A 24,356-nucleotide genomic window follows, 5' to 3' on the forward strand; every position below is an offset into this window, starting at 1 on the left:
GGTGTGCTCAGCTGCCCGAGGGCCTGCCCGGGGCTGGCACTGTGTCCCTGGGCTCCTGGCCCCGGGCCTCTCTGCCTCTCCCTGCCCAGACCGCTGGGTTGAAGGCAGCCAGAGGATACATTACTGTCGTGTCCGACCCCTCTGGCGATCTGGGTGGGGAAGGGCTTCCCCAAGGAGGCCCAGCCGGGAGCCGGCCGCATTCGAACCCAGGGCTCTGAGCCCCCGGGAGATGCGGCGGGAGGGCCCCGGGGTTTCGCTGCCCCGGAGTCGGTTACCGCGGCTCGTGGCTCAGCCCGTCTTCCGACCGGAGCCACCTGGATGGTTGGCACCAAGGCCACCAGGAGGCTGGCCCAGAGCCGGGCACGCCCTGATCCCGGAGGGGACTGTCCAGGGTGTGTCCTGATCTCAAGTGCCAGCACCCGCTTCCACAGCAATTTGGAGAATGAGGGCCGTTCCCTCTCAGGTGAGGCCTTCGGAGCCTGGTGTCCACCCCCAGCCCCCCGACCCCGGCCTGGGCCCGCCTGTCTTCTGTGCCGGGCTGCTTTGCCCAGAGCCTCTGGGACTAGTCCTGTAGCTAGCCACACACACCCCAGTGCCCCCGACCCCCCGGCACGTGGTCCTTCCAGGTCCTACTGGAGACCCTCCCCAGCCTCCAGGAAGCTTGCCGGCCGCCCCAGGCCGAGGGGCCTCCCTGGACTCCGACTTCTCCCTCGTGCTCCGTGTCTGTGACCTCTCTGGGCTTTCCCCAAGCCCTGGAGGGAGGGCCTGTGCCATCACCCCCACTCGTGTCTCATTCGCTCAGCAACCCTTGATCTTTCACTCTGCCTCCTGCGCCTGGGCCCCGTGGGGGACACAGAGGACAGCAGCGTGTCAGACGGCCGCTTTATTGTGGCAAACGTGGCATTATGTTTGCTAGCAATTTCCTTGTAGCGTGCCTCATCTATGTGTCTCGGCGTCACCTGATTCTAAAAAACGTTCCTTTGCGAAATCGCCCATTCAGGCACCTCATGGTTATTTCTTTGTAACACTCCCTCCTGCCTTTTTGCTTCTTGATTAACTTCTTCATACTGCTTTCGTTATGTGTCTACGTTTGTCTATAAGGCATTTGCTTCGCTATTTTCATGAAAGGTCATCTAGCTCTCAACACCTCAAGTGGAACATTTACAGGGACATGACTTCTTAATTGTTCCTTTGAACCATTTGCTGTATAAGGAACAAAAGTATTCGCTTTGGTCTGGGGTGCCGGGAGGGAGCCCAGAGGGCCCTGGGAACCCACGGCTTATGCACTCCCAGAGAGACAATGTGTACCTAGGAACTAATGAACCATTCTGTACCTTAACCCCCCAGGTCCGATCATCATCCGGAATGCCTCCTGGGGGCCAAGTGGGCCTAGGGGTCGGAGTCACTTGTATCCATAGATACATTCCTTTGTTGCCAGAGCGGGGATTTCGAACCCATTTGTCCCCCTCCCTGGCTGGGAAATATAGGGGGCTACCCTTCCTTTAGGCAGAGGAGTCTTTATAGGGGGTGGCAAGGGCTGGATGTAGGGCTGCATAATTTCCCTGCGGACTCTTCTTTCTTTCCCCAATGGTTCTTTTCCCGGGGGGCCCGTCGTGGGCAATTCCCCCACCGACAAATCCCCAGGTACTTTCATTGGTGGGGGGGCTGCCCCGACCAACGCTAAGGCCAAATTGCATAGAAGCGGGAATGTAAGAAGCTTCGCTTTCAGTGAGCCGCCATGCAGTCCCCATCCGTCCACCGCCCGGGTCCTGCCATCAGGCTGGTTGGACAGCTTGGCTTCCGGCAGTCTTTCCCCTGTCTGGTTTGGCTGGCCGGGGCAGAAAGCACCGCCGCCAGGGTCCCGTGAGGGCTGGAATGTTCCCTCAGTCCCATCTTCAGGCAGACACAGTCATTCCTTCCGAAGGAGCAGCGTTCACAACGAGAGGCCTGCCTCTGCAGACACCTGAGGACTAAAAGCTGGGTGCCAGCTGGTGACGTCCCGGTGTTCCTGCGGTTGGGCTCTCGGTGTCTCCGGGAAGGGGAGGAAGAGGAGGAGGGGGGCGAAGGAATGGAGGGAGGGAGAGTGAGAGCGAGTCGTGTGCCTGGGGGGAGAGGGACCGAATTCAGGGCAGTCACGGAGAACTTTCTGGAGGTGGCAGCCCGGCTAGAGTCAATGCACTCTGCACAGAGAAGGATGGGGGTGACTTGGGGGGCAGCACCAGGGCTGTGAGCCCCAATGGATCTGTGCAAAGGCCCTGTGGTAGGCGTGGGAGAAACAGTGCTATAGGCCAGCAGGTGTGGAAGGGTTCAAGTTCAGGCAGGGTCCACTCAAAGCTAAGGGACATCATAGCTCTGGGAACTTTGGTGGCAGGGAGGCAGGCCCGTCATGTGCACCTTTTTCTGCAAAGTCTGTCCCCCAGCGATGCACCCCGTGCCATCTGGCCCCACCCCCCAGCAGTACACCCACTCCTGCTGGAGCAGCCGTGGCACCAGCTGGAGCCTGTGAGGAAATAGACAGGAGACAAAAGTGGGAACAGCAGGCCATGGAGAGAGTGTCTAAACACAGGGACTATGTGGGGACCGTCTTTTATTTTTAGTTTGAAGCTGGTCCACCCTCCAGCATCGTGGAAATGGCTCACCGGGCCGGGGCCCCAGTGGCAGTCTTACCTACTCACTGGTCACCCTGGAAATAAGCGCTTGGGGCCTCAGTCTGCCCATCCATGGATGGGGCGGCCTGGGGCCCATCCTGCGTGTGGCTCGGGGACAGGACCAGACAGCCCGCCCGGTGGCCGGCCCGGTGCCGGGCTGACGGCGTCTGGAAGGCCTTCTGGCTGCAGGGAGGGGCCGCTCTCCAGACGGCTCTGCAGAGACGATACAGACAGAGCGAAATCAGCCAGTCGGCTTCAATTCCCGCTGATGATGTCCATGTGTCATTAGTGCCGATTAGGAGAGCGAGGGACAGGGACGCAAGGGTGTGCCCCGGGGCACAGGCTGGTGGGAGGGTCACCGGGACAATTGAATTCCCTACCAGACAAATGCGATTACCAGGGCAGCTTGGGCCCACCCCCTGGAGGGCCGGGACATAAAAGTCCCAGTGGGCCGGCCGAGCTCGCCCGGCCATGCAGGTCCCCAGCCCCAGCACGAGAGAGGCAGCGTCCATGTATGGCACGGTGGTGGCCATCTTCCTGGTCATCTTGGTGGCCACACTGCAGAGCTCGGCTCCCCCCGAGAATCCCTTCCCCTACCGAGTACCCTTGGATCCCGAGGGGTCCCTGGAGCTTTCCTGGAATGTTAGCTACGCGCAGAAGACGGTCCACTTCCAACTCCTGGTGCAGGAGCTCAAGGCCGGGGTCCTGTTTGGGATGTCGGACCGCGGCGAGTTGGAAAATGCTGACCTGGTGGTGCTCTGGACCGACGGAGACAGCACCTACTTTGGGGTAAGTCGTGCCGCACCCCAGCGCGCCTGACCTTGTCCTCGCCCAGCCCCCGCCCGGCCTTCACCCTGCACTCACCCCCTCTCTTAACCCAGCCAAGGAAGCTCTCCCTCCTCTACCTTCCTGTTTACTCTGACCTTAGCCAAGTCCACGCCCCAAGCTCGGGCATCTCGGGGATTCCGATCCGAGGACAAAACGGGACGCCCTTGAGGTCTCTGACCGCACATCCCCAAACAGGACGCGGCGCGCCAGCACGCCTGTGCACCGGCCACTCGCGTGCCGAGCAGATGAAGGCATCCGCTGCCCCCCACCGATGAGGGTGGGGCCTGCGTCCCCCACCGGCACCAACCGCCCCCCCCCCCAGCACACCCTGTGGGCCTGGTGGCTGCACGTGGCCAAGCACAGCAGCAAGCACCCACAGACCTAGCTTGCACATGAGGACGCAGTGAGCAGGTGTGGACTCCCGCCCCCCCGCCCAGGTGTGGTACAAACCCACCGAGCTGACCCAAAACAGGAGGTGCTCTTGACTCCGCGCCTCCAAAATTTACCCGTATTTTTTACCGTAAACTATAGAGGAAGGAAGAAGTTTCCCTTCAGACCGGAGATGGAGGGGCTGTGGGGCCCTCAACAAGCTCCAGGGAGGTGAAGGTGCACGGAGGCAGCCCCTGGCCTGAGCCACCGCTCCCACCCTCGGCCCCAGATGGGCCTCTCTGGGGATGAAACCCACCTCTCTCCACAAAAAAAGACACAGGAGGGTCTAACTTCTTTGTTTTAATTTTTGTTTTAATGTTTATTTATTTTTGAGACAGAGAGAGACAGAGCAGGAACAGGGGAGGGGCAGAGACAGAGAGGGAGACACAGAATCGGAAGCGGGCTCCGGGCTCCGAGCCGTCAGCCCAGAGCCCGACGCGGGGCTCGAACCCACGGACCGTGAGATGGTGACCGGAGCCGAAGTCAGACGCTCCAGCGACTGAGCCACCCAGGTGTCCCCCGCAACTTTTTTTTTAAGGTCTTTATCTGTGAGCAGAGGGTTTTTCTTAATCCGTTTAAGTGGGGGAACCTGCAGGGGCCCCCCAGGCAGAATGGGGTGCAGTTGCCCGGTTGGGGCCCAGATCTGGTTTGCTGGGCTGCACTGTCTGCTCGCCGTAAGGATGCTCGGTGGCCCCGGGGAGGGGTCACGGCCAAGAAAGACCTGGGGCACCCCAGCTCTGAACGGGAGTAGCCGGGCCCCCGGATCAGGAGTGCGAGAGCTCCTTGAGGGGCAGCGATGCCAGCTGCCAAGAGAGCCTGGGTGCCCCCCCCTGCCACTGCAAGATTAATTTGCACAACAAACTCCTGTGCAAACAAATGCCAGACTTGTTTTTCCTCCGTTAGCCGTATGTTCAACAAATACAGTCTAGATTTCCAGCCGAACTCTCATACACTAACTTTCTGCCTCTGCTTTTTAAATTAGGCCTGCAAATTAGTAGTGTCTCTTAGCAGGAACTTCACTGTGGGGCTTTTCTCTAGGGGAAGTGTTGCAAAATTCTCTGCAGGTTTCTTTTTCTTCTCAAGGAAATGGAGCAAACACGTTTGGGGACACAGTTGGTTAAAAACAAAATCCCAAGGCCAAGGGCTCGTGGTGTTCCCGAATGGGAACAGAGGCCTTTGGCTGGTGGGGCGGGCTCTTCCCTCCCTCCAAGCATCCTCTGTAGGTGACTGCTTTCCCGGCACTGGCCTGCAAGACTAGACCTGAGAGTCAGGTGCACAGGAAGCAGGTGCGGGGAGGGGAGGGCAGGGCTCGGTCAGATCAGCCACCCACTAATGCCCGGGCAAAATGCCGCAGGCCTATTTCCTCCCTGGGCCTCAGCTTACTCTCTCCAGGCAAGGTCAGGGCTGGGCGAGGGGAGCGAGAAGCCTGGGGCACAGTGAGTGAAGGGGTGCTCGCTCTCAGGGGTGCGTGAGGTCAGGGAGGGCACGGGAGGAGAGAGCCACCTGAACCCCCGCGGCGGGTTTCTTCCTCGCCTCCCCCATCTGACCCAGTCTCCACGTGCTGTCGTGCCCCTCCCTCTGCAGACGGGTAGGGGGGAGCGGTATGTGTCCCAGACACCCATCACCAATCATGGTGCCTTCTTAGCAATAGATTCCTGGGTGTACCCAGAGGTTTGAGACTCTGACTTGAGATGGCTTCTGCGGGCACACCGTCACGTTGCACTGGGGTGTCCGAGGCCCGAGTCTTCATCCCCCCTCTCCCCGTCCCCTGGGGTCTCAGAGGTCTGCGGGGAGACCTCCCTGTCCCTAACCAGCCGCCCCGAGTCCCGGCTGGATTTGAGAGCCCTGCTTCAAGGCGCAGAGGAAGTGAGTGGGATTGGAGTATGACTCTGCTATCTCTAGGCAGACGCACAAAGTGGGAGTCACCCCCCCCCCCCCCGCCAGACCCAGGAGGACCCCTGGGATCCACACTGTGGGCAACCAACCTTGAGCTCTAGCCCTCCCGCTCAGCCCCTTGTGTTCAGGGTCGGTCCTTGTCTCTGCAGGACGCCTGGAGTGACCAGAGGGGACAGATCCACCTGGATTCCCGGCAGGATTACCAGCTGCTGAGGGCATGGAGAACCCCGGAAGGCCTGAGCCTGATCTTCAAGAGGCCCTTTGACACCTGTGACCCCAAGGATTACCTCATTGAGGTAGGTGGTGGCCCCACGTGCTCAGGAGATCGTGGAGCATTCCCGCATCCTGGGGCAGCGTGCAGAGAGACAGCCAGGGAAGGATCTCCGAGGCGGCTGGGAGGGGACGAGAGACCAGCGCTGTCATCAGCCTCTGACCCCTTCAGGAAGTATTCCTGGCTGACACCCAGCCAACAGGGTTGTAGATGCGGGTCCTGCCCCCAAGCCTCTCAAAGTGGGACCAGAACGATCTTGCTCCTGCCTTTCTCTCCTCCTGGCCCATCACCTTCAGGTGGAATTCTGGAAAGAGCCCAGGAGACCTGGTTTCCCAACCTGCCCTGTTGCCAACGGGCTGTGAGGCTTGGGGCCGGTCCCTCCCTCCCCTAGACGTCCTCGGTTTACCTGTGTGTGAAGTGTGGGGTTGGGGAGAGAGCAGGCTGGCCTCTAAGACCCCACCAGCTCTGCCCAGGAGCTCAGAGCCACGGTGGGTCCAGAAACACCATAGGCTTCTCATGCGGCTCCAACACACCCACTGCAGAAAAGCAACCCCGCTTGGCCTTGAAGACAAAATTCTTTGAATTTTCCCCAGCGCCCTTTGACCTCGGTCACCTTGTGTAAACTTTACGTTACGGCAGTGACCGGCTGTCTGTGTGCCAGACAAGGAAACCGAGGCCAGGCAGGGGAAGGAGTTGCCCAGGGCCCCACGGCATGGTGGGACAGAGCTGGGTCCTCCGTGTCCTTCCAGCAGGTCACGGGGTCCTCACGCTCCTGACCTGCCTTCCCCACGGACGACACGAGGACAGGCGGACCCTGTCCAAGCACTTTGCAGGGTGTCATCTGATGTGCGCGTGCACTCAGCTCAGAGCTTCGGGGCTGGGTGTTGGGGGGCCTCCCGCCCGGAGCTCTGACACGCTCTTTGGCGAGAGCAGCTCACAGGGGCCCCAGGTTTCGGTGGCTGCAAACTCAGAGAGCAAACGGGCCACCCGTCAGGAATACAAACCCACAAAAACACCCACCGGCGCCCAGAAGACCCCGGAAGGCCACGTGTGGCGACAGGCTTGCATTCGTGGCAGCTGGTGGGAGGAGGTCAAGCCCAGACCCCTGCCTCCTGGGGTCTGTCTGTGACCTCTGGCACGGTGCTGCCTGGAGCTTCCCGCGTCTGCACTGCCCAGGACCAGCGGGACGGCATGGCTCTCCAAGTCCAATGTTTCTGTGGCAAAGCCTCGAGTTGGTCTGTGTCTCTTCATGGGGGCGCTGACTTCTCACGCTGAGCTGTTCACGGGACCGGAGGTGATGACCCACCCCAGTGACCCTGGGGGCGGTGGAGGGGACAGATGTCTGAGGTGGGCCGGCTGGTCCGGCCCAGCAGTGGCTAGCTGAACCGATGCCTAGAGGACGAGGCTAGAACGTATTTGGAAAGGAGAATCGTGACGCCTGGTGCAAGCTGCGGGCTGTGGGTGATTAGCCTGGCTCGGCCGGGCCCTTGGGGAGCCTCAAAGACACCCCTGCCTCGCAGAGACACGAACTGGGCGTGTCACCCGCCAGGTGAGGCGGACAGGGGCCAGGCCGGCCCCGGGTGCCAAGGAGCCCAGCTCTGGGGCGTCTGGGTGTCTTGACTGCAGGATGGCACCGTCCACCTGGTATACGGGGTCCTGGAGGAGCCGTTCCGGACGCTGGAGGCCATCAACACCTCGGGGCTGCAGACGGGGCTGCAGAGGGTACAGCTGTTAAAGCCCAGTATCCCCATCCCGGCCTTGCCCGTGGACACGCACGCCATGGAGATCCGCATCCCGGACATCCTGATCCCCGACCAGCTGACCACATACTGGTGCCACATCACTGAGCTTCCAGACGGCTTCTCCCAGCACCACATCGTCATGGTACCTGGGGGGGGGGGGGGGGTGGCGGAGGGCACATGGCGGGCGGCCCGGGCCCCAGGGCCTCGTCCCAGCTCTGCTTTCCACCTGGGGCCTCGGAGGGACGTCCAGAGACGTCCCTGTGCTGGAAAGCCGTCCGCGGCTCAGCTTGAACCCGATGTCCTCTTCCCGCCTGAACCTGAGGCACAGTCTGAACTTCCTGCGGCCGCGAGCATGCTCTGACCCCCCCGTCACCCTGTCCTCCTGTCACCTTGCTCACAGCCCACCTGCCCCGGGCCCCTGTGGCCCGACTTCCTAGGCGGGACCAAAGGACACTGATTCTGTCTGTCTGTCTATCAGGTCACATCCCCCTCACAAAAAAGCAGCTCAATTCAGACCTCAGTTGCTCTAAACACCCACCCAGAGGATAGCGGCTGTTAGTGGCTGATTGTCACCTATTTTCCTGGCCCTGCGGGAGGGGAGGGGGGGCTCGCTCTTCTCCCCAGTAGTATTTTGTCACCACTGTTTCCAGCAGAGAAAGCACAGCCCAGAGAGGTTGTGGGAGTGCGCAAAGACCCACAGGGGTGGCCGGCCGGTCCGCCTGGGCTCAGGCTGAGCCCTCAGGGCAGTCTCTGTGTCCTTGCCCAGGACAGCTGCCTTCCTGTCCCCACCTTATCAGGAAATGGTTGGCCAGGGTCCTTATTCCCTTCACTCTGAAGGTCTCTGTGGGCTTCTGGAAGATTCTGACTGGCTTCGGGTCGGTGGCTCCACCTTCAAAACCCTGGGCCCCAGAAGCTCCTCCCTTAGCCCTCCCATTTTACAGATGGGCAAGCAGGGGCCATGGGGGGAGCTGAGCCCCCACCAGGGGGTGAGCAGGCAGGCATCTGCCGCCCCGGGCTCAGTGTCCTCCCCCCACCCCCCGCCCCAGTACGAGCCCATCGTCACCAAGGGCAACGAGGCCCTGGTGCACCACATGGAGGTCTTCCAGTGTGCCGCCCAGTTTGAGACCTTCCCCCAGTTCAGCGGGCCCTGCGATTCCAAGATGAAGCCCGGACGCCTCAATTACTGCCGCCACGTGCTGGCCGCCTGGGCCCTGGGTGCCAAGGTGCGTGCCCCCGCCCCCCTCTCCCGGCCTCCTCTGCGCTCCTTGGGGTCCCGCCCCTTCCGCGCCTGTGTCCCCCGGCCTCTCCGTCTGAGAGGCTCCAGAGGGTGCTGGCGAGGCCGCCAGAGAGGCCCCCGCCCCAAGTCAGCCCCGGGCCCGGCGGTGCCCCCACTGCTCTCGGGCCCGGAAGGCTCTTCTACAAAAGTGCACGACGTGAGCGTGGGCACTTTGTGGGCACCGATCTCATTTCCCCGCTGGATGTGGGGTTGCGCACAGGGCGGTCCTGGCTGGCGGCCTCCACGGGCTGCACCGAGGGGCTTCCGCCAGCCGCTCCCGCCGCCGATGCAGGGGGCGCGGCAGGGCCGAGCGCAGGGCCCGGGGGGGGGGGGGGCGCCGGCTCCCTCTACTCCTGACCCCGAGTTGGATAGGGACATCCGGGCGGGCTGGTGATGAGCTGCCCGTCAGCGGGAGAGCCTCGTTCTGGTCCTGCTGCCTCACCGACACCCCACGCCGCAGCTCAGGCCCCAACGGGTGGGTGGGTTTGCCCTGACCCGCGTCTGCGAGCCCCTCGGGGGACGCCGGTCTGCCTGTCCGGGCTGCGGGGCCCAAACCGCCTGGCACGCCTCCTTCCCCCACCCTGCAGGCCTTTTACTACCCGGAGGAAGCAGGCCTTGCCTTTGGGGGCGCCGGGTCCTCCAGATTCCTCCGTCTGGAAGTTCACTACCACAACCCGCTGAAGATCCAAGGTACGGATCTCTGAGCGTGCATTCCCTGGACCCGGGGAGTCCCTGTGCCGGGACTCAGCCAGCTGCAGTCTGGGAGGGGCTGGGGGCGACCCTACTCTCCGAGGTCCAGCCTCCTCGGACGCCCCATCGAGGCATGACAGCCTCTCACGCCTTTCCCTCTGCTCCTCTCCCGTGACGGCAGGGCGCTCCCCGGGACGGGGCCCCGGCTGGCTGGCTCATCGCTGCACCCCACGCAGTGGGGGCTCGGCACCCCCATCTCTCTCGAACGCACCCACTGCCAGAGCCACCCTCTGGGAAAGGCAGGCAGAGGTTTCTTGCCCATTTGCGGATGAGGAAATTAAGGCCCAGGGGTGAAGGGTGAAGGGTGAAGGGTGAAGGGACCCCCACCAGGGCCGCGAAGTGGGCAGGAGGGGCCAGGAGGTCTGGGTCTGGACCGTGGGCGGCCTCAGCCACGTATCCTCCAGTGGCTGGACCCACACCTGAACCGCCAAGGTGGGGCGGACTCCAGAGCTGTAAGGAATCACTTAGGTACTGGCTCGGTCCAGCGGCCTGCCCTCCTCCCCACACCCCGTCCTCGCTCTGTAGTGGGGCCGATAGGCTCAGACTCAGTGAGGAGAGGTCCCGGGCCAGAGCACTGTCCCCGGTTTCGCTGGAAGTCCCACTTCTCTGAGGCTGTCAGGCCAGTAGCTGCCTCTTGTCCCCAACTGTCCCCCCCCCCCCCAACGGGTGGCCTCCAGCATCCAGGCCCGATGCCTCTGCCCTCCCCACAACTGGCTGGGCCGGAACAGGGCCACCCGGCAGGACGGCAGGCCACTCCGGGGCCAGCGTGGCCCCTGCCCAGCACCCACCCTGCGACGGCCGGCCCGCTGGAGGCACTGCCCCCAGGACTATCTTCAGGTCAAGGGAAGAGTGCCTGGCTTGGGGGAGGGGGTGGCATTTCTGGAGCTTCCCCCTGCTCCTTGAAGCCCAACACAGCAGTCGCACGCTGCAGCCTGAGCACGCCTGTGAGACTTTCTATCCACATGGTTCTGTGACGGGGGCTCCTCTAACTGACCCTCAGCAGAGGCACGGGGCTCCTGTTGGAAGGGCACCCGAGGCTGGCCGGGGCCGCAGCAGGGCAGTGCCGTCGCTTTTCAGCGATGTCTGCCCTGGGCAGCACTGGCTGCTGGATCACCCCGTGCCTGCAGGCAGATGACCAGTGTGGATGTTTAGGATGGCGATGCCAGTTGCCGCCTCATCGGAAATAGAAACGTTTCCACCTCTCTGCTGCCCCGGCACCTTCTGCCCCATACGGCCACATAGCCCTGTTCTTCTAGCTCTCTGTCTTTTTTTTTTGGTTTTGTTTTAAGGGATGCTTGTTTTCATTTGTGTGCATGAGGAACAGAATAGTCTGAGAGATGAGAGCAGGAACGTCAGGCTGGGCCCCAGCCCGTGCCTCTCTAGCTGCATGACCCTAGCGGGGGACCCCTTCCCCCATCATGCAGCTGTCCTGAGGCTCGCAGAGCTCTGGCCTGCGGCCCCCGCTGGACGTGGGCACCGGGATGTGCTCCGTCAGCGGCTGCCAGTGATCGTCGTCCTGGCGGCATAACTAACACTTTCTGCCACCCCCGGAATTATCTATAGTGCGCACAGAGCAGGGCATAAGTCAGCTCGGGCTTTAGCATGATATGGGATTTATTGCTCATTTTAAACCTGAAAGCAAATGGATTTTTGAAAACTCCTTAAGCGTCAGGGAGGTCTGTCTCTTCCTGATTATCTGGTTATATTTATGGATCCTTTGCCAAATATAAGGACGCTCAGTCACTTCACAAATCTGGAGATGGGCCGCTTTTCTATAAATATCAAAATGCCACAATTATTTCATTATTTAATCCCCATCTGAATTTTAACCAATGGCATCTCCCTTGTTATTATTATCCTCTGATGTAACCAGCCCAGAGATACAGAGGCTGAGTTTGGACATTGCATGGGGCGGTGGGTGGGGGGGGGGGGGCGGGAGTAGGGCAGGGGGAGGCGGAGGCAAGAGGGGCGATCTTGGCCCCACCTCGGGGTGAATGAGCAGTGAGTCCACAGCCCCTGGCAATGCTCCGGGCTCAGGTCCCGCTCCGACACTCTCCCGGCCTGCGATCTTGGGCAGGGTCTCCAGCTCAGGCTGCGAGCCTCAGTTTCCTCATCTATAAATCGGGGCGGATGATTCTTCAGTGACATGGGCTCCTCTGCCCATGTCCCAGCTCTGCAGTATGTTCTGAGGGGTGGAGCCACATCCGCCCCCTTATTCCCCCCTCCCCCCCCTCCCCCCCGTGGGACTGGCCCAGGGCTCTGCCCTGACATACGTGGGGCCTCGGCTGACCGATTCCGGGCAGGGGTAGAGCAGGGGCTCCTGGAGGCCACTGTGGCTGTCAGCATCCCTGACCTCTGACCATCAGTTTCATGTGACCGCTGGGAGGCCTGCCCGGGGAGCCTCACGGACGGTGCAATTAGCAAACCGCAAGAAGAACGGGCCGGTGTGGCTGGACAGTGATGGGCAGAAGCCCTGAGTTCTCCTTTGGAGGAGGCTCTTGAATTTGAGCCCAGAGAGGCCCAGAGAAGGACGGCGACTTGTCTGAGACAACAGCACACTGTCGGCCAAGGGGAGTCCGGGATCGTGCGTGAGCCCAACGCCTGCCCTGCTCCAGGGCCCCACCCTCCCGCTCTCGTTTTGTGATGCCCTCAGCGCAAGCCCTGGGTCTGCCTTGACCTTGCAGGGTGGTAACCAAAGGAGTAAAGTGGGAGGCTTCTTCTTGTCGACTAGAACACGCGGACGCCCTCGCTCGCCCGCGTTTGCCAGGGGCTGGAGGCTCCGGGGGGGGGGGGGGGGGGGGCGGAGAGCATCAGAGCATTTGCAAAGCCGCCTGAGGCGTTGCGAGCTTTCTAGATATCTCGCGGGCGCCTCACCCCCCACTGACGCATCGCTGGTTTTCGTTACCCGCCTTTATCAAGTCTTTCCAAAGCGTCAACTTAGTTTTCATAGAAACAACGGCTCTTTCTCTCCATGTGGGTGTCGCACAGAGCGTGTCAACGCCTGGCATAAACAGGTGTGGGAGCGGGTGCAGGGCGCGGCCGAGGGCGGCTGGGGGGGCTGCCGGAGCCAGAGCACGGGGCCGACCGGCAGGGGCAGCCGCGAGCCCTTCGCTCCCCCGCGCCCCTCTTTCTGCCAGGCCGCCGCGACTCCTCGGGCATCCGCCTGCACTACACGGCCACGCTACGTCGCTTCAACGCGGGCATCATGGAGCTGGGGCTTGTGTACTCGCCCGTGATGGCCATCCCCCCGCGGGAGACGGCCTTCGTCCTCACCGGCTACTGCACGGACAAGTGCACCCAGCTGGTAAGCGGGGCTGGGCCGGGCACCTCACCCTCCCTCGCCCTGGTTCCCCCGGCTGGGGTCCCACGGGCGGTTCCCACCCGGTCTACAGCACGTGCCGGCCAGCGCTTCCTCGCGCCGCGCTGAAAACTAAGCTTTCATTCCGAGAATAAGAGAGAAGTGCGTTCACCGCTAAACCATGGGTACTGCAGATAAAGCCCCCCTCCCCTCCCCCAGACACCCCGTTTTCGGCTCCCTTGTGTCCTTCCAGACTATAAACTGCGACGTGCCCTTATATGTGCTGTCTAAAAGCAAACAGACCGGATAGGAGACGTGTGTCCTGCCACTCACTTGCCTTTTGGCGGCCACATGCCCTCGCCCAGCGTGGTTCCACTGTGGACCTCACCAGGGCCAGACCGCCGCAGCCAGGGGGCACCGATCTCGGGGCCGTGCGAGGGCGGGTGGGGCGCAGGTCGGCACGGAGAGCCGGAGCAGGCGGTGGGGACCTCGCTTCCAAAGGAGCGGCGGCGCCTTCCCAGGCTCTGCGCCCTCGGCGCTCCCCTGCCTCGTCCGGCCCCGCCTGTGTCCACCTGCCCCCTAGCCGCCCGTGTGCAGACCCCTGCCTTCTCACCGGCGACGAGAAGAAGGCTATTGGGACGTCCTTGCACACCAGGAAGACGTTTTCTCAGGTAGAGTCCAGAAGACGCCCCGCACAGAGGCCGTGAGCTTGAATTTGAATAAATCTCACAAAGTGCCCTCCAGAAAGCGTATCTGTTCCCCCCACCCCCGCCACGTTATCAATATTTTCAGTATCTCCCCAGTCACTTGGAAGAACGCTTCACTGTTGAGCGTGAATTTCCCCGACTCTTTGCAGAGCTTGATGGTGAGGGTCTTTCCATTCGTCTCGTCCGCCGCGTTCTTTCCTGTGAACATCTGCTCACAACTTTGTTTCCCTAGCGGGCTGTTGGCTCGTCTTAGATTTGTTGCCGGGGTTCTTTTTGTTTTCTGTCTGTGGCGAATGCCGCCACACCGTTGGCTTCCCACAGCGCCCCGCTGGGTAAGCGCTGACCGCCACGCCCTGCAGCCGAGGAGCCGGGGGCCGGGGCCGCAGTCCCAGCAGGTGCACGGCGCGGAGGCGCGCGTGGGTCTGACCTGCAGAGCTGTGGCCACCGCAGCGGGCTGCTTTGCGACGTGGCATCGGGCGCGCGCGTCTCCCCAGCGAGCTGGCTCTCCACGTGGACTTGTGCTCCGCATGGGCTCCCCGAGCCGAAGAGAGATCAAGCCATCAGCCTCGATCGGTTTCTTCTTTTCTGAGACCAGCATCTGGCGCTCTTGCCCGCACCCCCGGAGCTCCCATCGGTGATTCCTCCTGCCACTGGAGGCGCCCTGTGGCCCCAGGCGTGGGCCTGGGGCATGACCCACTGAGGACGCACCAGGGCAAGTGGCCCCGTGGCACTCTGACCTCTGGAGAATGCCTCTAGCCAGCGTTTTGGGAAATGTTCTGTCGAAACCAGGTCTGCGTGACGTTAGGGAGAGCGTCCTTCCTGGGAATGTAGACCAGCCTCCAGATAACTTTACCACCAGGAGAGAAAAACTCAGTTTGCCCCTCCTCCCCTTCAAATAGTACATTTTTTTCTGAAAATCGCATGATGTGGAAAACCTGTTGAAGGGTCTCCACGGAGTCTGGTCCTGTCTCTCCTTTAGCACATCACCAAGGGGCATAAATTCGGCAGCTGAAAGGCCGGTGTGGTCGACATATCCTCGTCCAGATGGACAAGGCAAGAAAAAGTATAGCGTTCGAGACCACAGGCCCCCGGGCGAGCGACCAGCCTCTGTGGCCGTGGGGAGAGAAACCCAGGGTCCCGCAAGCAAGCGGAGGCTCCCAGTTGTCACAGGCGTGGCCGTAAGCCTTCCCAGCCTCAAGTCATTGAGCGGGGGCCGGAAGTTTCCAAGATGCCAAGGGCAGGACAGCAGCAGGTGGAGGGCGAGAGGGAAAGCACGAGGTGAAATCAGCCGACGGGCAGAAATCTCCGCAGCCTGGGGTCGCTCGGCGACAGAGCCACGGCGGCAGGAGCCCCCGAGCCGCCAACAGTGTGGACGGAGCAGAGCAGAGCACGGTGGGGTGCCGTCGGGGAGACGGCGAGTGGGGAAAACGCTTCACACGTGTAACCGTTTGAGGAAACGTTCTGTCGAAGCCAAGTCACACGTGACGTCAGGGAGAGCGTCCTTCCTCTGGGAAGTCCCCTCCGCCTCAACGGGGAGGGCAGGCGTCTCGATGTGAGGGCTGGAGGCCCCTTCTGAGCGCCAGCCGACGGCCTCCGCGCTCAGTGCCACGGCGGTCAGTGCCACGGCCGGAAGACAGCGTGACCGTGAAGCAGGGGAAGGTCTCCCGTGGGTCGTGCCACAGAGCAGCTGCTGATGCTGGTGCCCGGCGGGCGCTGGACGGGACCGCCTAGCACCGGCCCCGAGCCCGCCGAGCCGGGGGGGGGTCCCACTGTGCTCACCCGGGTGGCCCCCTGCCCGCCGGGCGCTCCCCTTAAAGTCTGTTGAGTGCATGAAAAGTGGACGCAGTGGCCTTCAGGGGCTCGAAGAAGGAAGCCGGCTGCGCCCCCTGACGAGCCTCTGCAGGCTCTTGCAGACAGCTGCTTTGGAAGACCAGGGCTGTGACCGTGACACCGCTCTGCGGGCAGCTCCCTCCCTACGGAGTTTCCTGATGGGGACTCAACCGTCCAGGGAGAAAGATGAGGCTGGGCAGGGCAGATGTTCTGGGGACGCGGGCTCGGTGGTGTCGCTGTCCCGCGGCCCGCGATCCGGGCCGGCGGTCAGCACGAAGGCAGGTGGCAGGGTCCCCCGCGTGCCGGGCTCTGACCCTGCCCCCCCCCGCTCCGCCCCCCCCTGCAGGCCCTGCCTCCCTCAGGGATCCACATCTTCGCCTCCCAGCTCCATACACACCTGACGGGGAGGAAGGTGGTCACTGTGCTGGTCCGGGACGGCCGAGAGACGGAGATTGTGAACAGGGACGACCACTACAGCCCTCACTTCCAGGTAGGGGCCGCCCGCCCCGCGGGGCCCGTTCGGTGCCCGGGCTGGGGGCCTGTTTCCCCTTCTGTCTCCCACGGCCACCGGAGCATGCCCATGTCGGGTTCCTCACCCTGGGCCAGGCCAGACACCTGAGAGCTCACAGCGGCCAGCCCCTCCCCTTTGGGGGTTCAATCCAAGGGAGGGACTCTGGTGGCAGATTCTGCCATGTGGCTTTACGATGCTAAAGTCTGTCCCGAAATACCACCTTCTGGGGCTAAACCCTTTCTGGCTGGAGGCCACACTTGACCGGTCCTGGCTTCCCCCCCGAGGGGCTGGGAGCACGGCCCCAGAGGGCTGCAGAGGAGAGGTGGCTGGGAGCTGGTCTGCAGCCCTCTGAACTCTCCCCTCCGCCCACCCAGGAGATCCGCATGTTGAAGAAGACGGTGTCCGTGCGCCCGGTGAGTGCCCAGTCAGGAACGGGGAGGCGGGGAGGGCTGGGGGTGCCCCCCACGGGAGGAGAGAAAGGCACAAAGGACGGCACGGGCCATGTGAGGACTTCTAGAAGCACGTCCACGCGAGGCGGGGGCTGGGGCCATCCCACGGTGAGGTCCACCAGGACGTGACCGAAGCCTCAGAGGGCCCGGCGCAGGCAGCCCCGGGGGGCCTGGTGCACAGGCAACATGCCTGATCGGCCAGCAACAAGCCCTGAGCTTTAGGGAAAGACAAAGGCATGGGGGTCGCTGGTGGGGCCCCTGATCATGCAGAAGGGGAGCCGAGGCTCAGGCCGGGGCTTGCCCCAGTTCACCCATGGGCTGTGACGTGAGCAACCGGTCCGCACAACAGTCCTGCCTGCCTGTGACCTGGGTACTGAGGGGCGCAGAAGCCAATGCCAATGGGCAGTCAGTCCCTGGGAACACCCAGATTTTGACCCTCACGTGTGGGGGGCCCGGAGGCCACCCTGAGGTTCCTCGGTAATTGATGGATGACTGCGGACCATGACACGTGCCTTCGTGCCTTTCTCTCCTCCGGTGGGGGTTTGGTCAAACGTGGGAGCAGCCCGGTGCACCTGTTACCCCCAAGCGCACAGGTGCTGATGAGCGTCTCTTGGCTCGGCTCCCCAGGGGGACGTGCTCGTCACTTCCTGTACGTACAACACAGAAGACAGGGAGCTGGCCACCGTGGTAAGTCGCGCTGAGTTTTCCCTGCTGCCTGCTCACGGAACGTGTGAGGCCGGAGCAGGGCGGGGGTGGGGGGGGGGCGGTCCCTTTCGGGGCTTTCTACCCTTTCGGGAGAAGCAAAAATTCACAGGCTCCACTCCAGACCTTGAGTCGGAATTTGGGTGGTGACATGTGGCCATCTCCGGTTTAAGAAGCACCCCCAAGTTACTCTGACGCCTGCCTGAGTTTGAGAGCCTCTGCAGTAGACACATCAGCACCTGTGTGCGGACGCCGGGGAGACGGGCGTGCGGCTGATCCCTGTCTGTGCGGAGCTCCATCACCCAGGGAGACAGGCAGAGTTGGAATAAACACTAAAACCCAGAACAGGGAGGGCCCAGGGGCCAGGGCCAGGGGGGCCTCGTCGAGTAGGTAAGGGGGGGAGGTGGGGGCGGGGGAAGGTGACCGAGTGCCCGGGCAGAGGGAGGCTGGGGAAGGCCCCCGAGGACTGAGAACACCCCCGGACCTTAGGTGACGAGCCTGCAGACTGTTGAGGGCAAAAATAAACGGGCCGCAGAAACACTAATTTTCACGCCATTCCCGTCGGGGCTTTTTGGCAAAGACAAGTCCGTGCAGGTGTGGGGTTGGCTCTGCCGGGCGAGGGTGTGGATGGATGCATTTGGGCTGCACTGTGGGTGGCCCGGGAGGAGACACCGTCTTCAGGGCTGGCTGTGTGGTGGGTGGCCATACGCAGGTCCCCGACACCATCACCCGGCCGGCGCACTCTGTAGAGTTTGGAAGCCAGTGCTGTTAATAGTCACGTGTGCTCGGCAGGCATCGACCGGGGCTGTCCTGGCAAGCTGACTGCCGGCCAACACGGCTTTGCTAATTGTCTTGTTGGTCACCGTGGTCCCCCCCCCGCCGTTAACATCCCGAGAACCTCGAGGCTCCCAGAGGAACAGACCTGGGGCTCCAGCCCCCCCCCAGGGCACCCCACTTGCGGCTTTATCGAGACGTATTTCACATGCCAGACAATTCGCCCATGTAAAGCGTGCCGTCCTGTGACTTTTTGGGCTCGGCACAGCTGCGTGCAACCACCCGCGCCGTCGAGGTCAGAACGTGTCCTCTTTGCAAAAAGAACCCTGTCCGCTTAGCCGCCAGCCCCGCCAGCCCCCGTCCTGCCTTCCGCCTCTGTGGGTTTGCCCACCCCGGGCCTTCAGGTAAACGCAGTCATGTCATCCGCACTCTTCCCTGACGGGCGTCTTGCCCCCAGCGTCACGTCCTCGGGGTTCTTCCGAGATGTACCCAGGGGTAGCATGTCACTGTTTTTCCCACCGGTCGTCAAGGGAGGGGGCTCTGTGTTCTCACAGGTGAGAGCTGGGGCTCAGAGAGGGAAGACGCTTGCCGGAGGTCACACAGCTGATCACCGGCCGTGTGCCCGCAATGCGCTTGAGGCACGATTCCTCCCTCCCTCTCTCCCTCCCTCCCTCTGGATTTGGGGCGACAGCTTCTCCGGGTCCATGGTCATAAACTCGGGGAGTAGGAGACCTTGGCAGGCACACGGCCCTGGCCTGAACCCCACAGCCTCTGCTTCTGTCTCGAGGAGGGGCTCAGTACGTAGAGCAACAGTTGCTAACAGGACTGCTTTCTCCACACGGCGGGCTGGGTCTCACGGCTCACCCTGTCCGAGCTTAGGGACCCTCTAAGCCTCCCCAGGACCCTGTGAGGAGGTTCCAGGGGGAGACAGTGCTGGGGGAGCAGCCAAGGGCCCTCGGCCCCACAGGCAGCAGGGCTGGTCCGGCCGCTGAGCTCACAGGGGCCGCCTCTCCCTACAGAGCTCTGAGCTCTTGTACGATGAGCCAGGCCCCTGGCAGGACCACAGTATCTCCCCATTCCGCAGGTGGGCCTGCCGGGGCCGCGGGCCAGGGCGGGGCAGTGAAGGGGACCCCCCAGGCCCACCCACACCCAGTGTTACTTCTGCAAGGGCCATGGTCACTGCCCCACCCGCCTCCTCGAGGTGAACTGGCGTCCCATCCCAGGATGTTCAGGCCAGGCCACCCCTGATGTCTCAGACGCCAAGTTCTTTGAGCCGAGGCCCCAGCTGCCCCACTCCCTCCTCTCAACCGCCACTGTCATCACCCCAGAGGGACCGAGGAGCAAGGCAGCTGGCAGCTCCCAGCAGGCACGCACAGTCTGGCCCGCACCGGAGAGACAGGGGCTTTGGGATGTGATTTCCATCCTGAGGCGAAGGTGAAGGGAGGGCTCGCATGAGCAGAGCCTTCCGGGGTCAGGACTCTCTTTGGCCGTCCCGGGGCGCGGCGTGCGAGGGGGCTCTGGGACTGGACGAGAGAGGTGACCCTCCCCGTCTGCGGCCAGGCCAGGCGATACACTCAGGGCCCCCGGGGCCCTGGGGAACCAGAGAACGACACAGGTAACACCGTCCGGTGGGGGCCGCCCGGGAGCCAGGCAGATCAGCTCACAGGAAATTTCCTGTGTGAACGCGCTGACCTCCTCGAGAGCGGCGTCCACACCAGGACGGGGCTGAGACGGGCCTTCGGCTGGGCTCTGTGCAGACTTCGTTTCTACTGCCAAGGAGCAGAGCCCCTCTTTCCCCAAACGCCCCCGCCCGCCACACGCCGCACCCCCCGCCAGGCCCGCATCAACATGCACAAGGGGCAGGGAGCCCAGGACACGGCACAGGTGGCCAGGGCGGCCCGCCGGGGTCTGGGCTGGCCGTTGTCTTGTGGAACCGCCGCCACACGGAGCCTCTCCTCCAGTCCCGCTCCCCGCGGCCGCCTGCTTCCTGCTCCTCCGGGGTCTGGGCTGTAAGAACAGGGACCGGGCCAGGGGCCTGAAGCCCGAGGCGGCCGGAGAACCCACTCTGCCCCCTCTCTGCCCCCTCCCACACGACGAAGCCACAGGGTGGCCCTGGGAGGCCGCCATCCCCCGCCTCAGAGCTGAGGGTTCCACGGTGCGAGGGGAGTTCTTCCCCGCTGTCCTCTGTCCCCAGGCTCCCGCTGGCAAGGGGACCCCTCCTCAGCCGAGGTTGGGAGGTCGTGTCCACTCAGGCCTTGCCCCTTACCTTCCCCGGGACTCAGTTTCCATATCCATAAAATGGGCGCGCTGACACCCCCGTGTCCTCACCCCGTGGTCTTTTTCTTCCTGACACTCGTGGCCACCGGCGGGCTTGCTTGTCTGTCTGTCCCGTCAAGGGAGACAGGGAATCCCCAGAAGGCAGGGACTTTGCTCACTCGGAACACCACCCGTGCTGTGCCCCAGCGAGTGAAGGCGGTGAACAGGCCCGGAAGCCGGCGGTGGTGGCGCCCCACGAGGCAACGGTCCTGACGGGCATCCTCCCCGTCTCGCAGGGGGGCTTCGGTATCCTGGAGGAGATGTGCGTCAACTACGTCCACTACTACCCCCAGACGCAGCTGGAGCTCTGCAAAAGCACCGTGGACCCGGGTTTCCTGAGGGAGTATTTCCACCTGGTGAACAGGTGACAGTTCCACGGGAGTGTGCCTGCCTGGGGTCTCCGTCCCCGGGCGCGGCGGAGGACCCCCCCCCCCCCCCTCCGCCGTCAGGCAGCTGGGGAAGGGTGAGCAATCCAGGCCAAGTTCTGGGAGCACGTGCTGCCCTGTGAGGGGCCCGGGGCAGGCATCACTGATAGATCCCCGTCCTCTTGTCCTGCTGAGCCTGGAATTGGCCCGAGGAACCCTCTGGGCCCAACCCTGGAGCGGCCGTTCCCGGCCCCCGCTTGGCGTGGAGGCGGCAGGGTCGGGGAGGAGGCGGCCTGAGTCCACCTGTCGGGGGGGGGGGGGGAGTCACCCACCGCCACCCCATCGGCCCCACCGCACTTCTCCCCCCTCCCCCCACCAGGTTCAATGGTGAGGAAGTGTGCACCTGCCCCCAGGCCTCTGTCCCTGAGCAGTTTGCCACGGTTCCCTGGAACTCCTTCAATCGAGACGTGCTCAGGGCCCTGTACGGCTTCGCCCCCATCTCCATGCACTGCAACAAGTCCTCGGCTGTCCGCTTCCAGGTGCGTGCGTGGGGGGCGGGGGAGCCGCAGGGAGCAGGCCACCCGCCCGAGGCGACACCCTCACACCTTCCGACCCCCGCCCGGCGGCAGGTCCCCCGGTACTGCCCCTGTGCGCCCCAGGCCCCGCCGAGGACCCCGGGAGGGAGCGATGGGCTGCGCCCCAAGGAGCTGGCAAAAAGCGCTCCCTCCGAACAGCTGGAGAAACCCGGTGGTGCAGACGGGCCCAGACAGACAGAGGGCCTGATGGCCCTCTCCCAGGCGACATCACACCCCGGGGCTTGTCTTGGTGGTGTGAGTGGGGCACCAGCCACGCCCCCAGAGCCCAGAAATAAGGGGCAGGGGGGAGGGGCAGGCGAGAAGCCAAACAGTCTGAAGCTGGTGGGGCCTCCTTGTGTGGGGCCCGCTGGGGTCCAAGGGCATCTCATTCCCGAGAGCAGAGAGCGAGCCGGTGCAGGCCGGGCCGGTGCAGGGTGGGGTGTGGAAAGGTCTGCGAGCCTGCAAGTCTGGGAGGCAGATCTCCTGCCCTTCGGAGCCAGATTAACTGCCGAATCAAACATTCCCGGCACCGAGGGCGGGGTTGATGCTGGCTCGGGAGAGAGACGCGGCGTGGACATCTCATGTGGTTGAAAACGTGGCATCTGGTGCAGCCTTGTTGGAGAGGAGGGGCTAAAAACTCAGCCTACACCCAGGGCCTCTGATTTTGCTTCATCTGGGTGACAGTTGAAGTGAGGGACAGGCGGTCGGGGTGGGGTGGGGACGGGGGTGACTCCAACTGGAGGGAAGGAAAGTGAGTTGGGTTGGGATAAGGTGAACTTGAGGGCAAGAGCCCAAGAGGTCACGGGGAAAAGTGGCTGGGAAGGCGGTGCCCCATCTCACCCCTCCAGCCTCAGTTTACCTCCTGGTCCTTTCCTTGCAGGGTGAATGGAATCGGCAGCCTCTGCCTGAGATCATCTCCAAGCTAGAAGAGCCCACCTCTCACTGCCCAGCCAGCCAGGATCAGAGCCCCTCCAGCCACACTGTGGTCAACATTGGTGGGGGCAAAGGTTGAGTGGGGGACTATCTCTCACTCCCCACTCCATGCTACGGCTGTGGGATCACACCAGCTCTGTGCACCCCCACTCTGTGAAGACCCCCGTGTGCCCAGGATGAATGGGCAGGGCCGACCCCCCCCCCCCCCCCCCCGCCTAATACCATGGTCCATTCTAGCGTTTGCCCCTCAAGGATCCCCTGCATGCGGAGAGGGTCCCGTGAGAGTCCCCTGTTGACCCACCTGGGACTGGGGGTGACCAAGGCCTTCTCCACACCCCCCTCGGTGGCCTAGAGTCCAGTGCCCCCAAAGCCCCACCTACCTCGCCGAGAGGGGCTGGTCCTGGCTGCGGGGCAGACCCCCTGACACGACCCCCACGTCCCCAGCCCCCGTGGATGGCGATCTGTGTTGGTGCGCTCTGGGTACACGTGCTACTTAAACGTTTCCCTGCAGAGTGGCTCCTTTGTCACAGTGGGCGTCTTCCCTGCCACGGAGGCAGGACAGCCACTTAGCTAGTTAGACATTTGCCTGGGGAGACTGCTCTCTCCCAGGGTAAACAGATATTTCCGCCCACCTAAAGGGAAATGCTAACAAGTCTCACCAGCACTGAGAGATGAGTCGGCAGAGACCCAGACGGGGATCTGGGTGCCAGCTCCTTGGGGAGGTGGAGTCATCAGCCCCGGCTGCTTTCCTCGGTGGCCGTGGGACACGTGCCTTAAGAGCAGACTCTGGAGTCAGGCCTGCGGTGGAGGTGGGACTGGGGTGGGTCACTCCACCTCCCTGAGCCTCAGTCTCCTCATCTAGCAAATGGGGCCCATGCCGTTGGGTGAGCGAGACCATGAAACTCACACGCAGGCCGGCGTCTAGGGGCACCGCCCCCACGGGAGGAGGCCTCATCTGAGCCTCCTTTCCACGGCGGGCGCTCTGCCCTTGGAGGAGCCGGTACGCGCCCCACGTGTCCTGGGCCAGTCTCCACCTTCGTCCCCTCTGCGCTGCCTCCCATTTGAGGCCACGTTTGGCTCCCTGATGGTTTCTGCAGGGACTAACGGATTTGGCTCTGTTCAGCCAGTTCAGCAAAAACGCTGCACGGCCTCTAGGGGAGCAAGAGGGTGATGGATGGGCCTCCCGGTCCGCCCCGCTCAGAACCCGTCGGCCTCTCCTTCTGAGAGCCATTTCATTATAGACGCGAACAAACGGGCCCAGACACTGCATTGTGTCGTATAAATCATGACTCCCCGCGCTGTAAGTCACAGGGCATGATCTCCCGAAGGAGGCTGGAGGGCAGGCCGGCCCTCTGTCACCTTTACAGTCTGGGATGACAGGTGGAGGGGAGGCCCCTCCCTGCAAGGGCGGGCCTCGGGAAGGTGGCCTGGAGCACACCCAGGCCCGGGAAGACCCCTTCCCTCTGAGCACGATGACTGCCAGCGGGGACAAGGGTCCTGGCCAGCCCGGGGCTGTGGGAGAGGGTGCCAGGGGGCCCCACAGACCACGGCGAGCCAGCCTCACACCCACTGGGCCCTTCCTGGCCACCATCACTTTCTTCCTGAGCCCCCAGCCCCAACACAGCGCTTGAGCCTCCCAATCTCCCCAGAGGAGAAACGCCTCACCCAGGGTCCCCGGCGGATTAGTGGCCATAGGGAAATCGCACCCGTCCAGAACCTTCTGCCACCCAGATGCCAGCCCCTCCCCCCACCACGTCACTCACTCTCACCCTCTCAGGCTCGTCTGCCTCGTGCCCCCAGGACAGCCTGTTGTGCGCTTCCCGCAGGGACCCCTGCGTGCATCCTGCCCCGCCCCCGCCCCTCCATCCAGCCCCGCCTGGATTGTTGCACCCCCGTTCTTGCTAAGAGCCCCCACTGGCTCTGTGCCACTGGCTCTGTGCCAGCCCGCCCGGCAACCCCACGGCATAGCTGTTTCTGCTCCCGTTGGCAGGAAGGGAAACTGAGGCACAGAGCCCGACACTTTGGTGCTGTGGTCACCCAGCAGGAGCCGTGCTGC

At 63.2% G+C, this 24,356-nt stretch overlaps 1 protein-coding gene across 1 annotated transcript; it reads left to right on the forward strand.

The window, feature by feature from the left end:
• The first annotated feature begins 2,672 nt into the window (after positions 1 to 2,672).
• DBH (dopamine beta-hydroxylase) lies at positions 2,673 to 22,810 on the forward strand. Its single transcript, XM_043565387.1, has 12 exons — positions 2,673 to 3,437; positions 5,951 to 6,097; positions 7,699 to 7,956; positions 8,861 to 9,037; positions 9,678 to 9,780; positions 12,978 to 13,144; positions 16,022 to 16,165; positions 16,561 to 16,599; positions 17,263 to 17,322; positions 20,664 to 20,791; positions 21,172 to 21,331; positions 22,248 to 22,810. The coding sequence occupies exons 1-12, from the start codon at positions 3,120 to 3,122 to the stop codon at positions 22,377 to 22,379; spliced, it is 1,833 nt and encodes a 610-aa protein (XP_043421322.1). The 5' UTR covers positions 2,673 to 3,119; the 3' UTR covers positions 22,380 to 22,810.
• Positions 22,811 to 24,356: the final 1,546 nt, after the last annotated feature.

Source organism: Prionailurus bengalensis, chromosome D4 (genome assembly GCF_016509475.1).
Source record: "Prionailurus bengalensis isolate Pbe53 chromosome D4, Fcat_Pben_1.1_paternal_pri, whole genome shotgun sequence".
Lineage (NCBI taxonomy): Eukaryota > Metazoa > Chordata > Mammalia > Carnivora > Felidae > Prionailurus > Prionailurus bengalensis.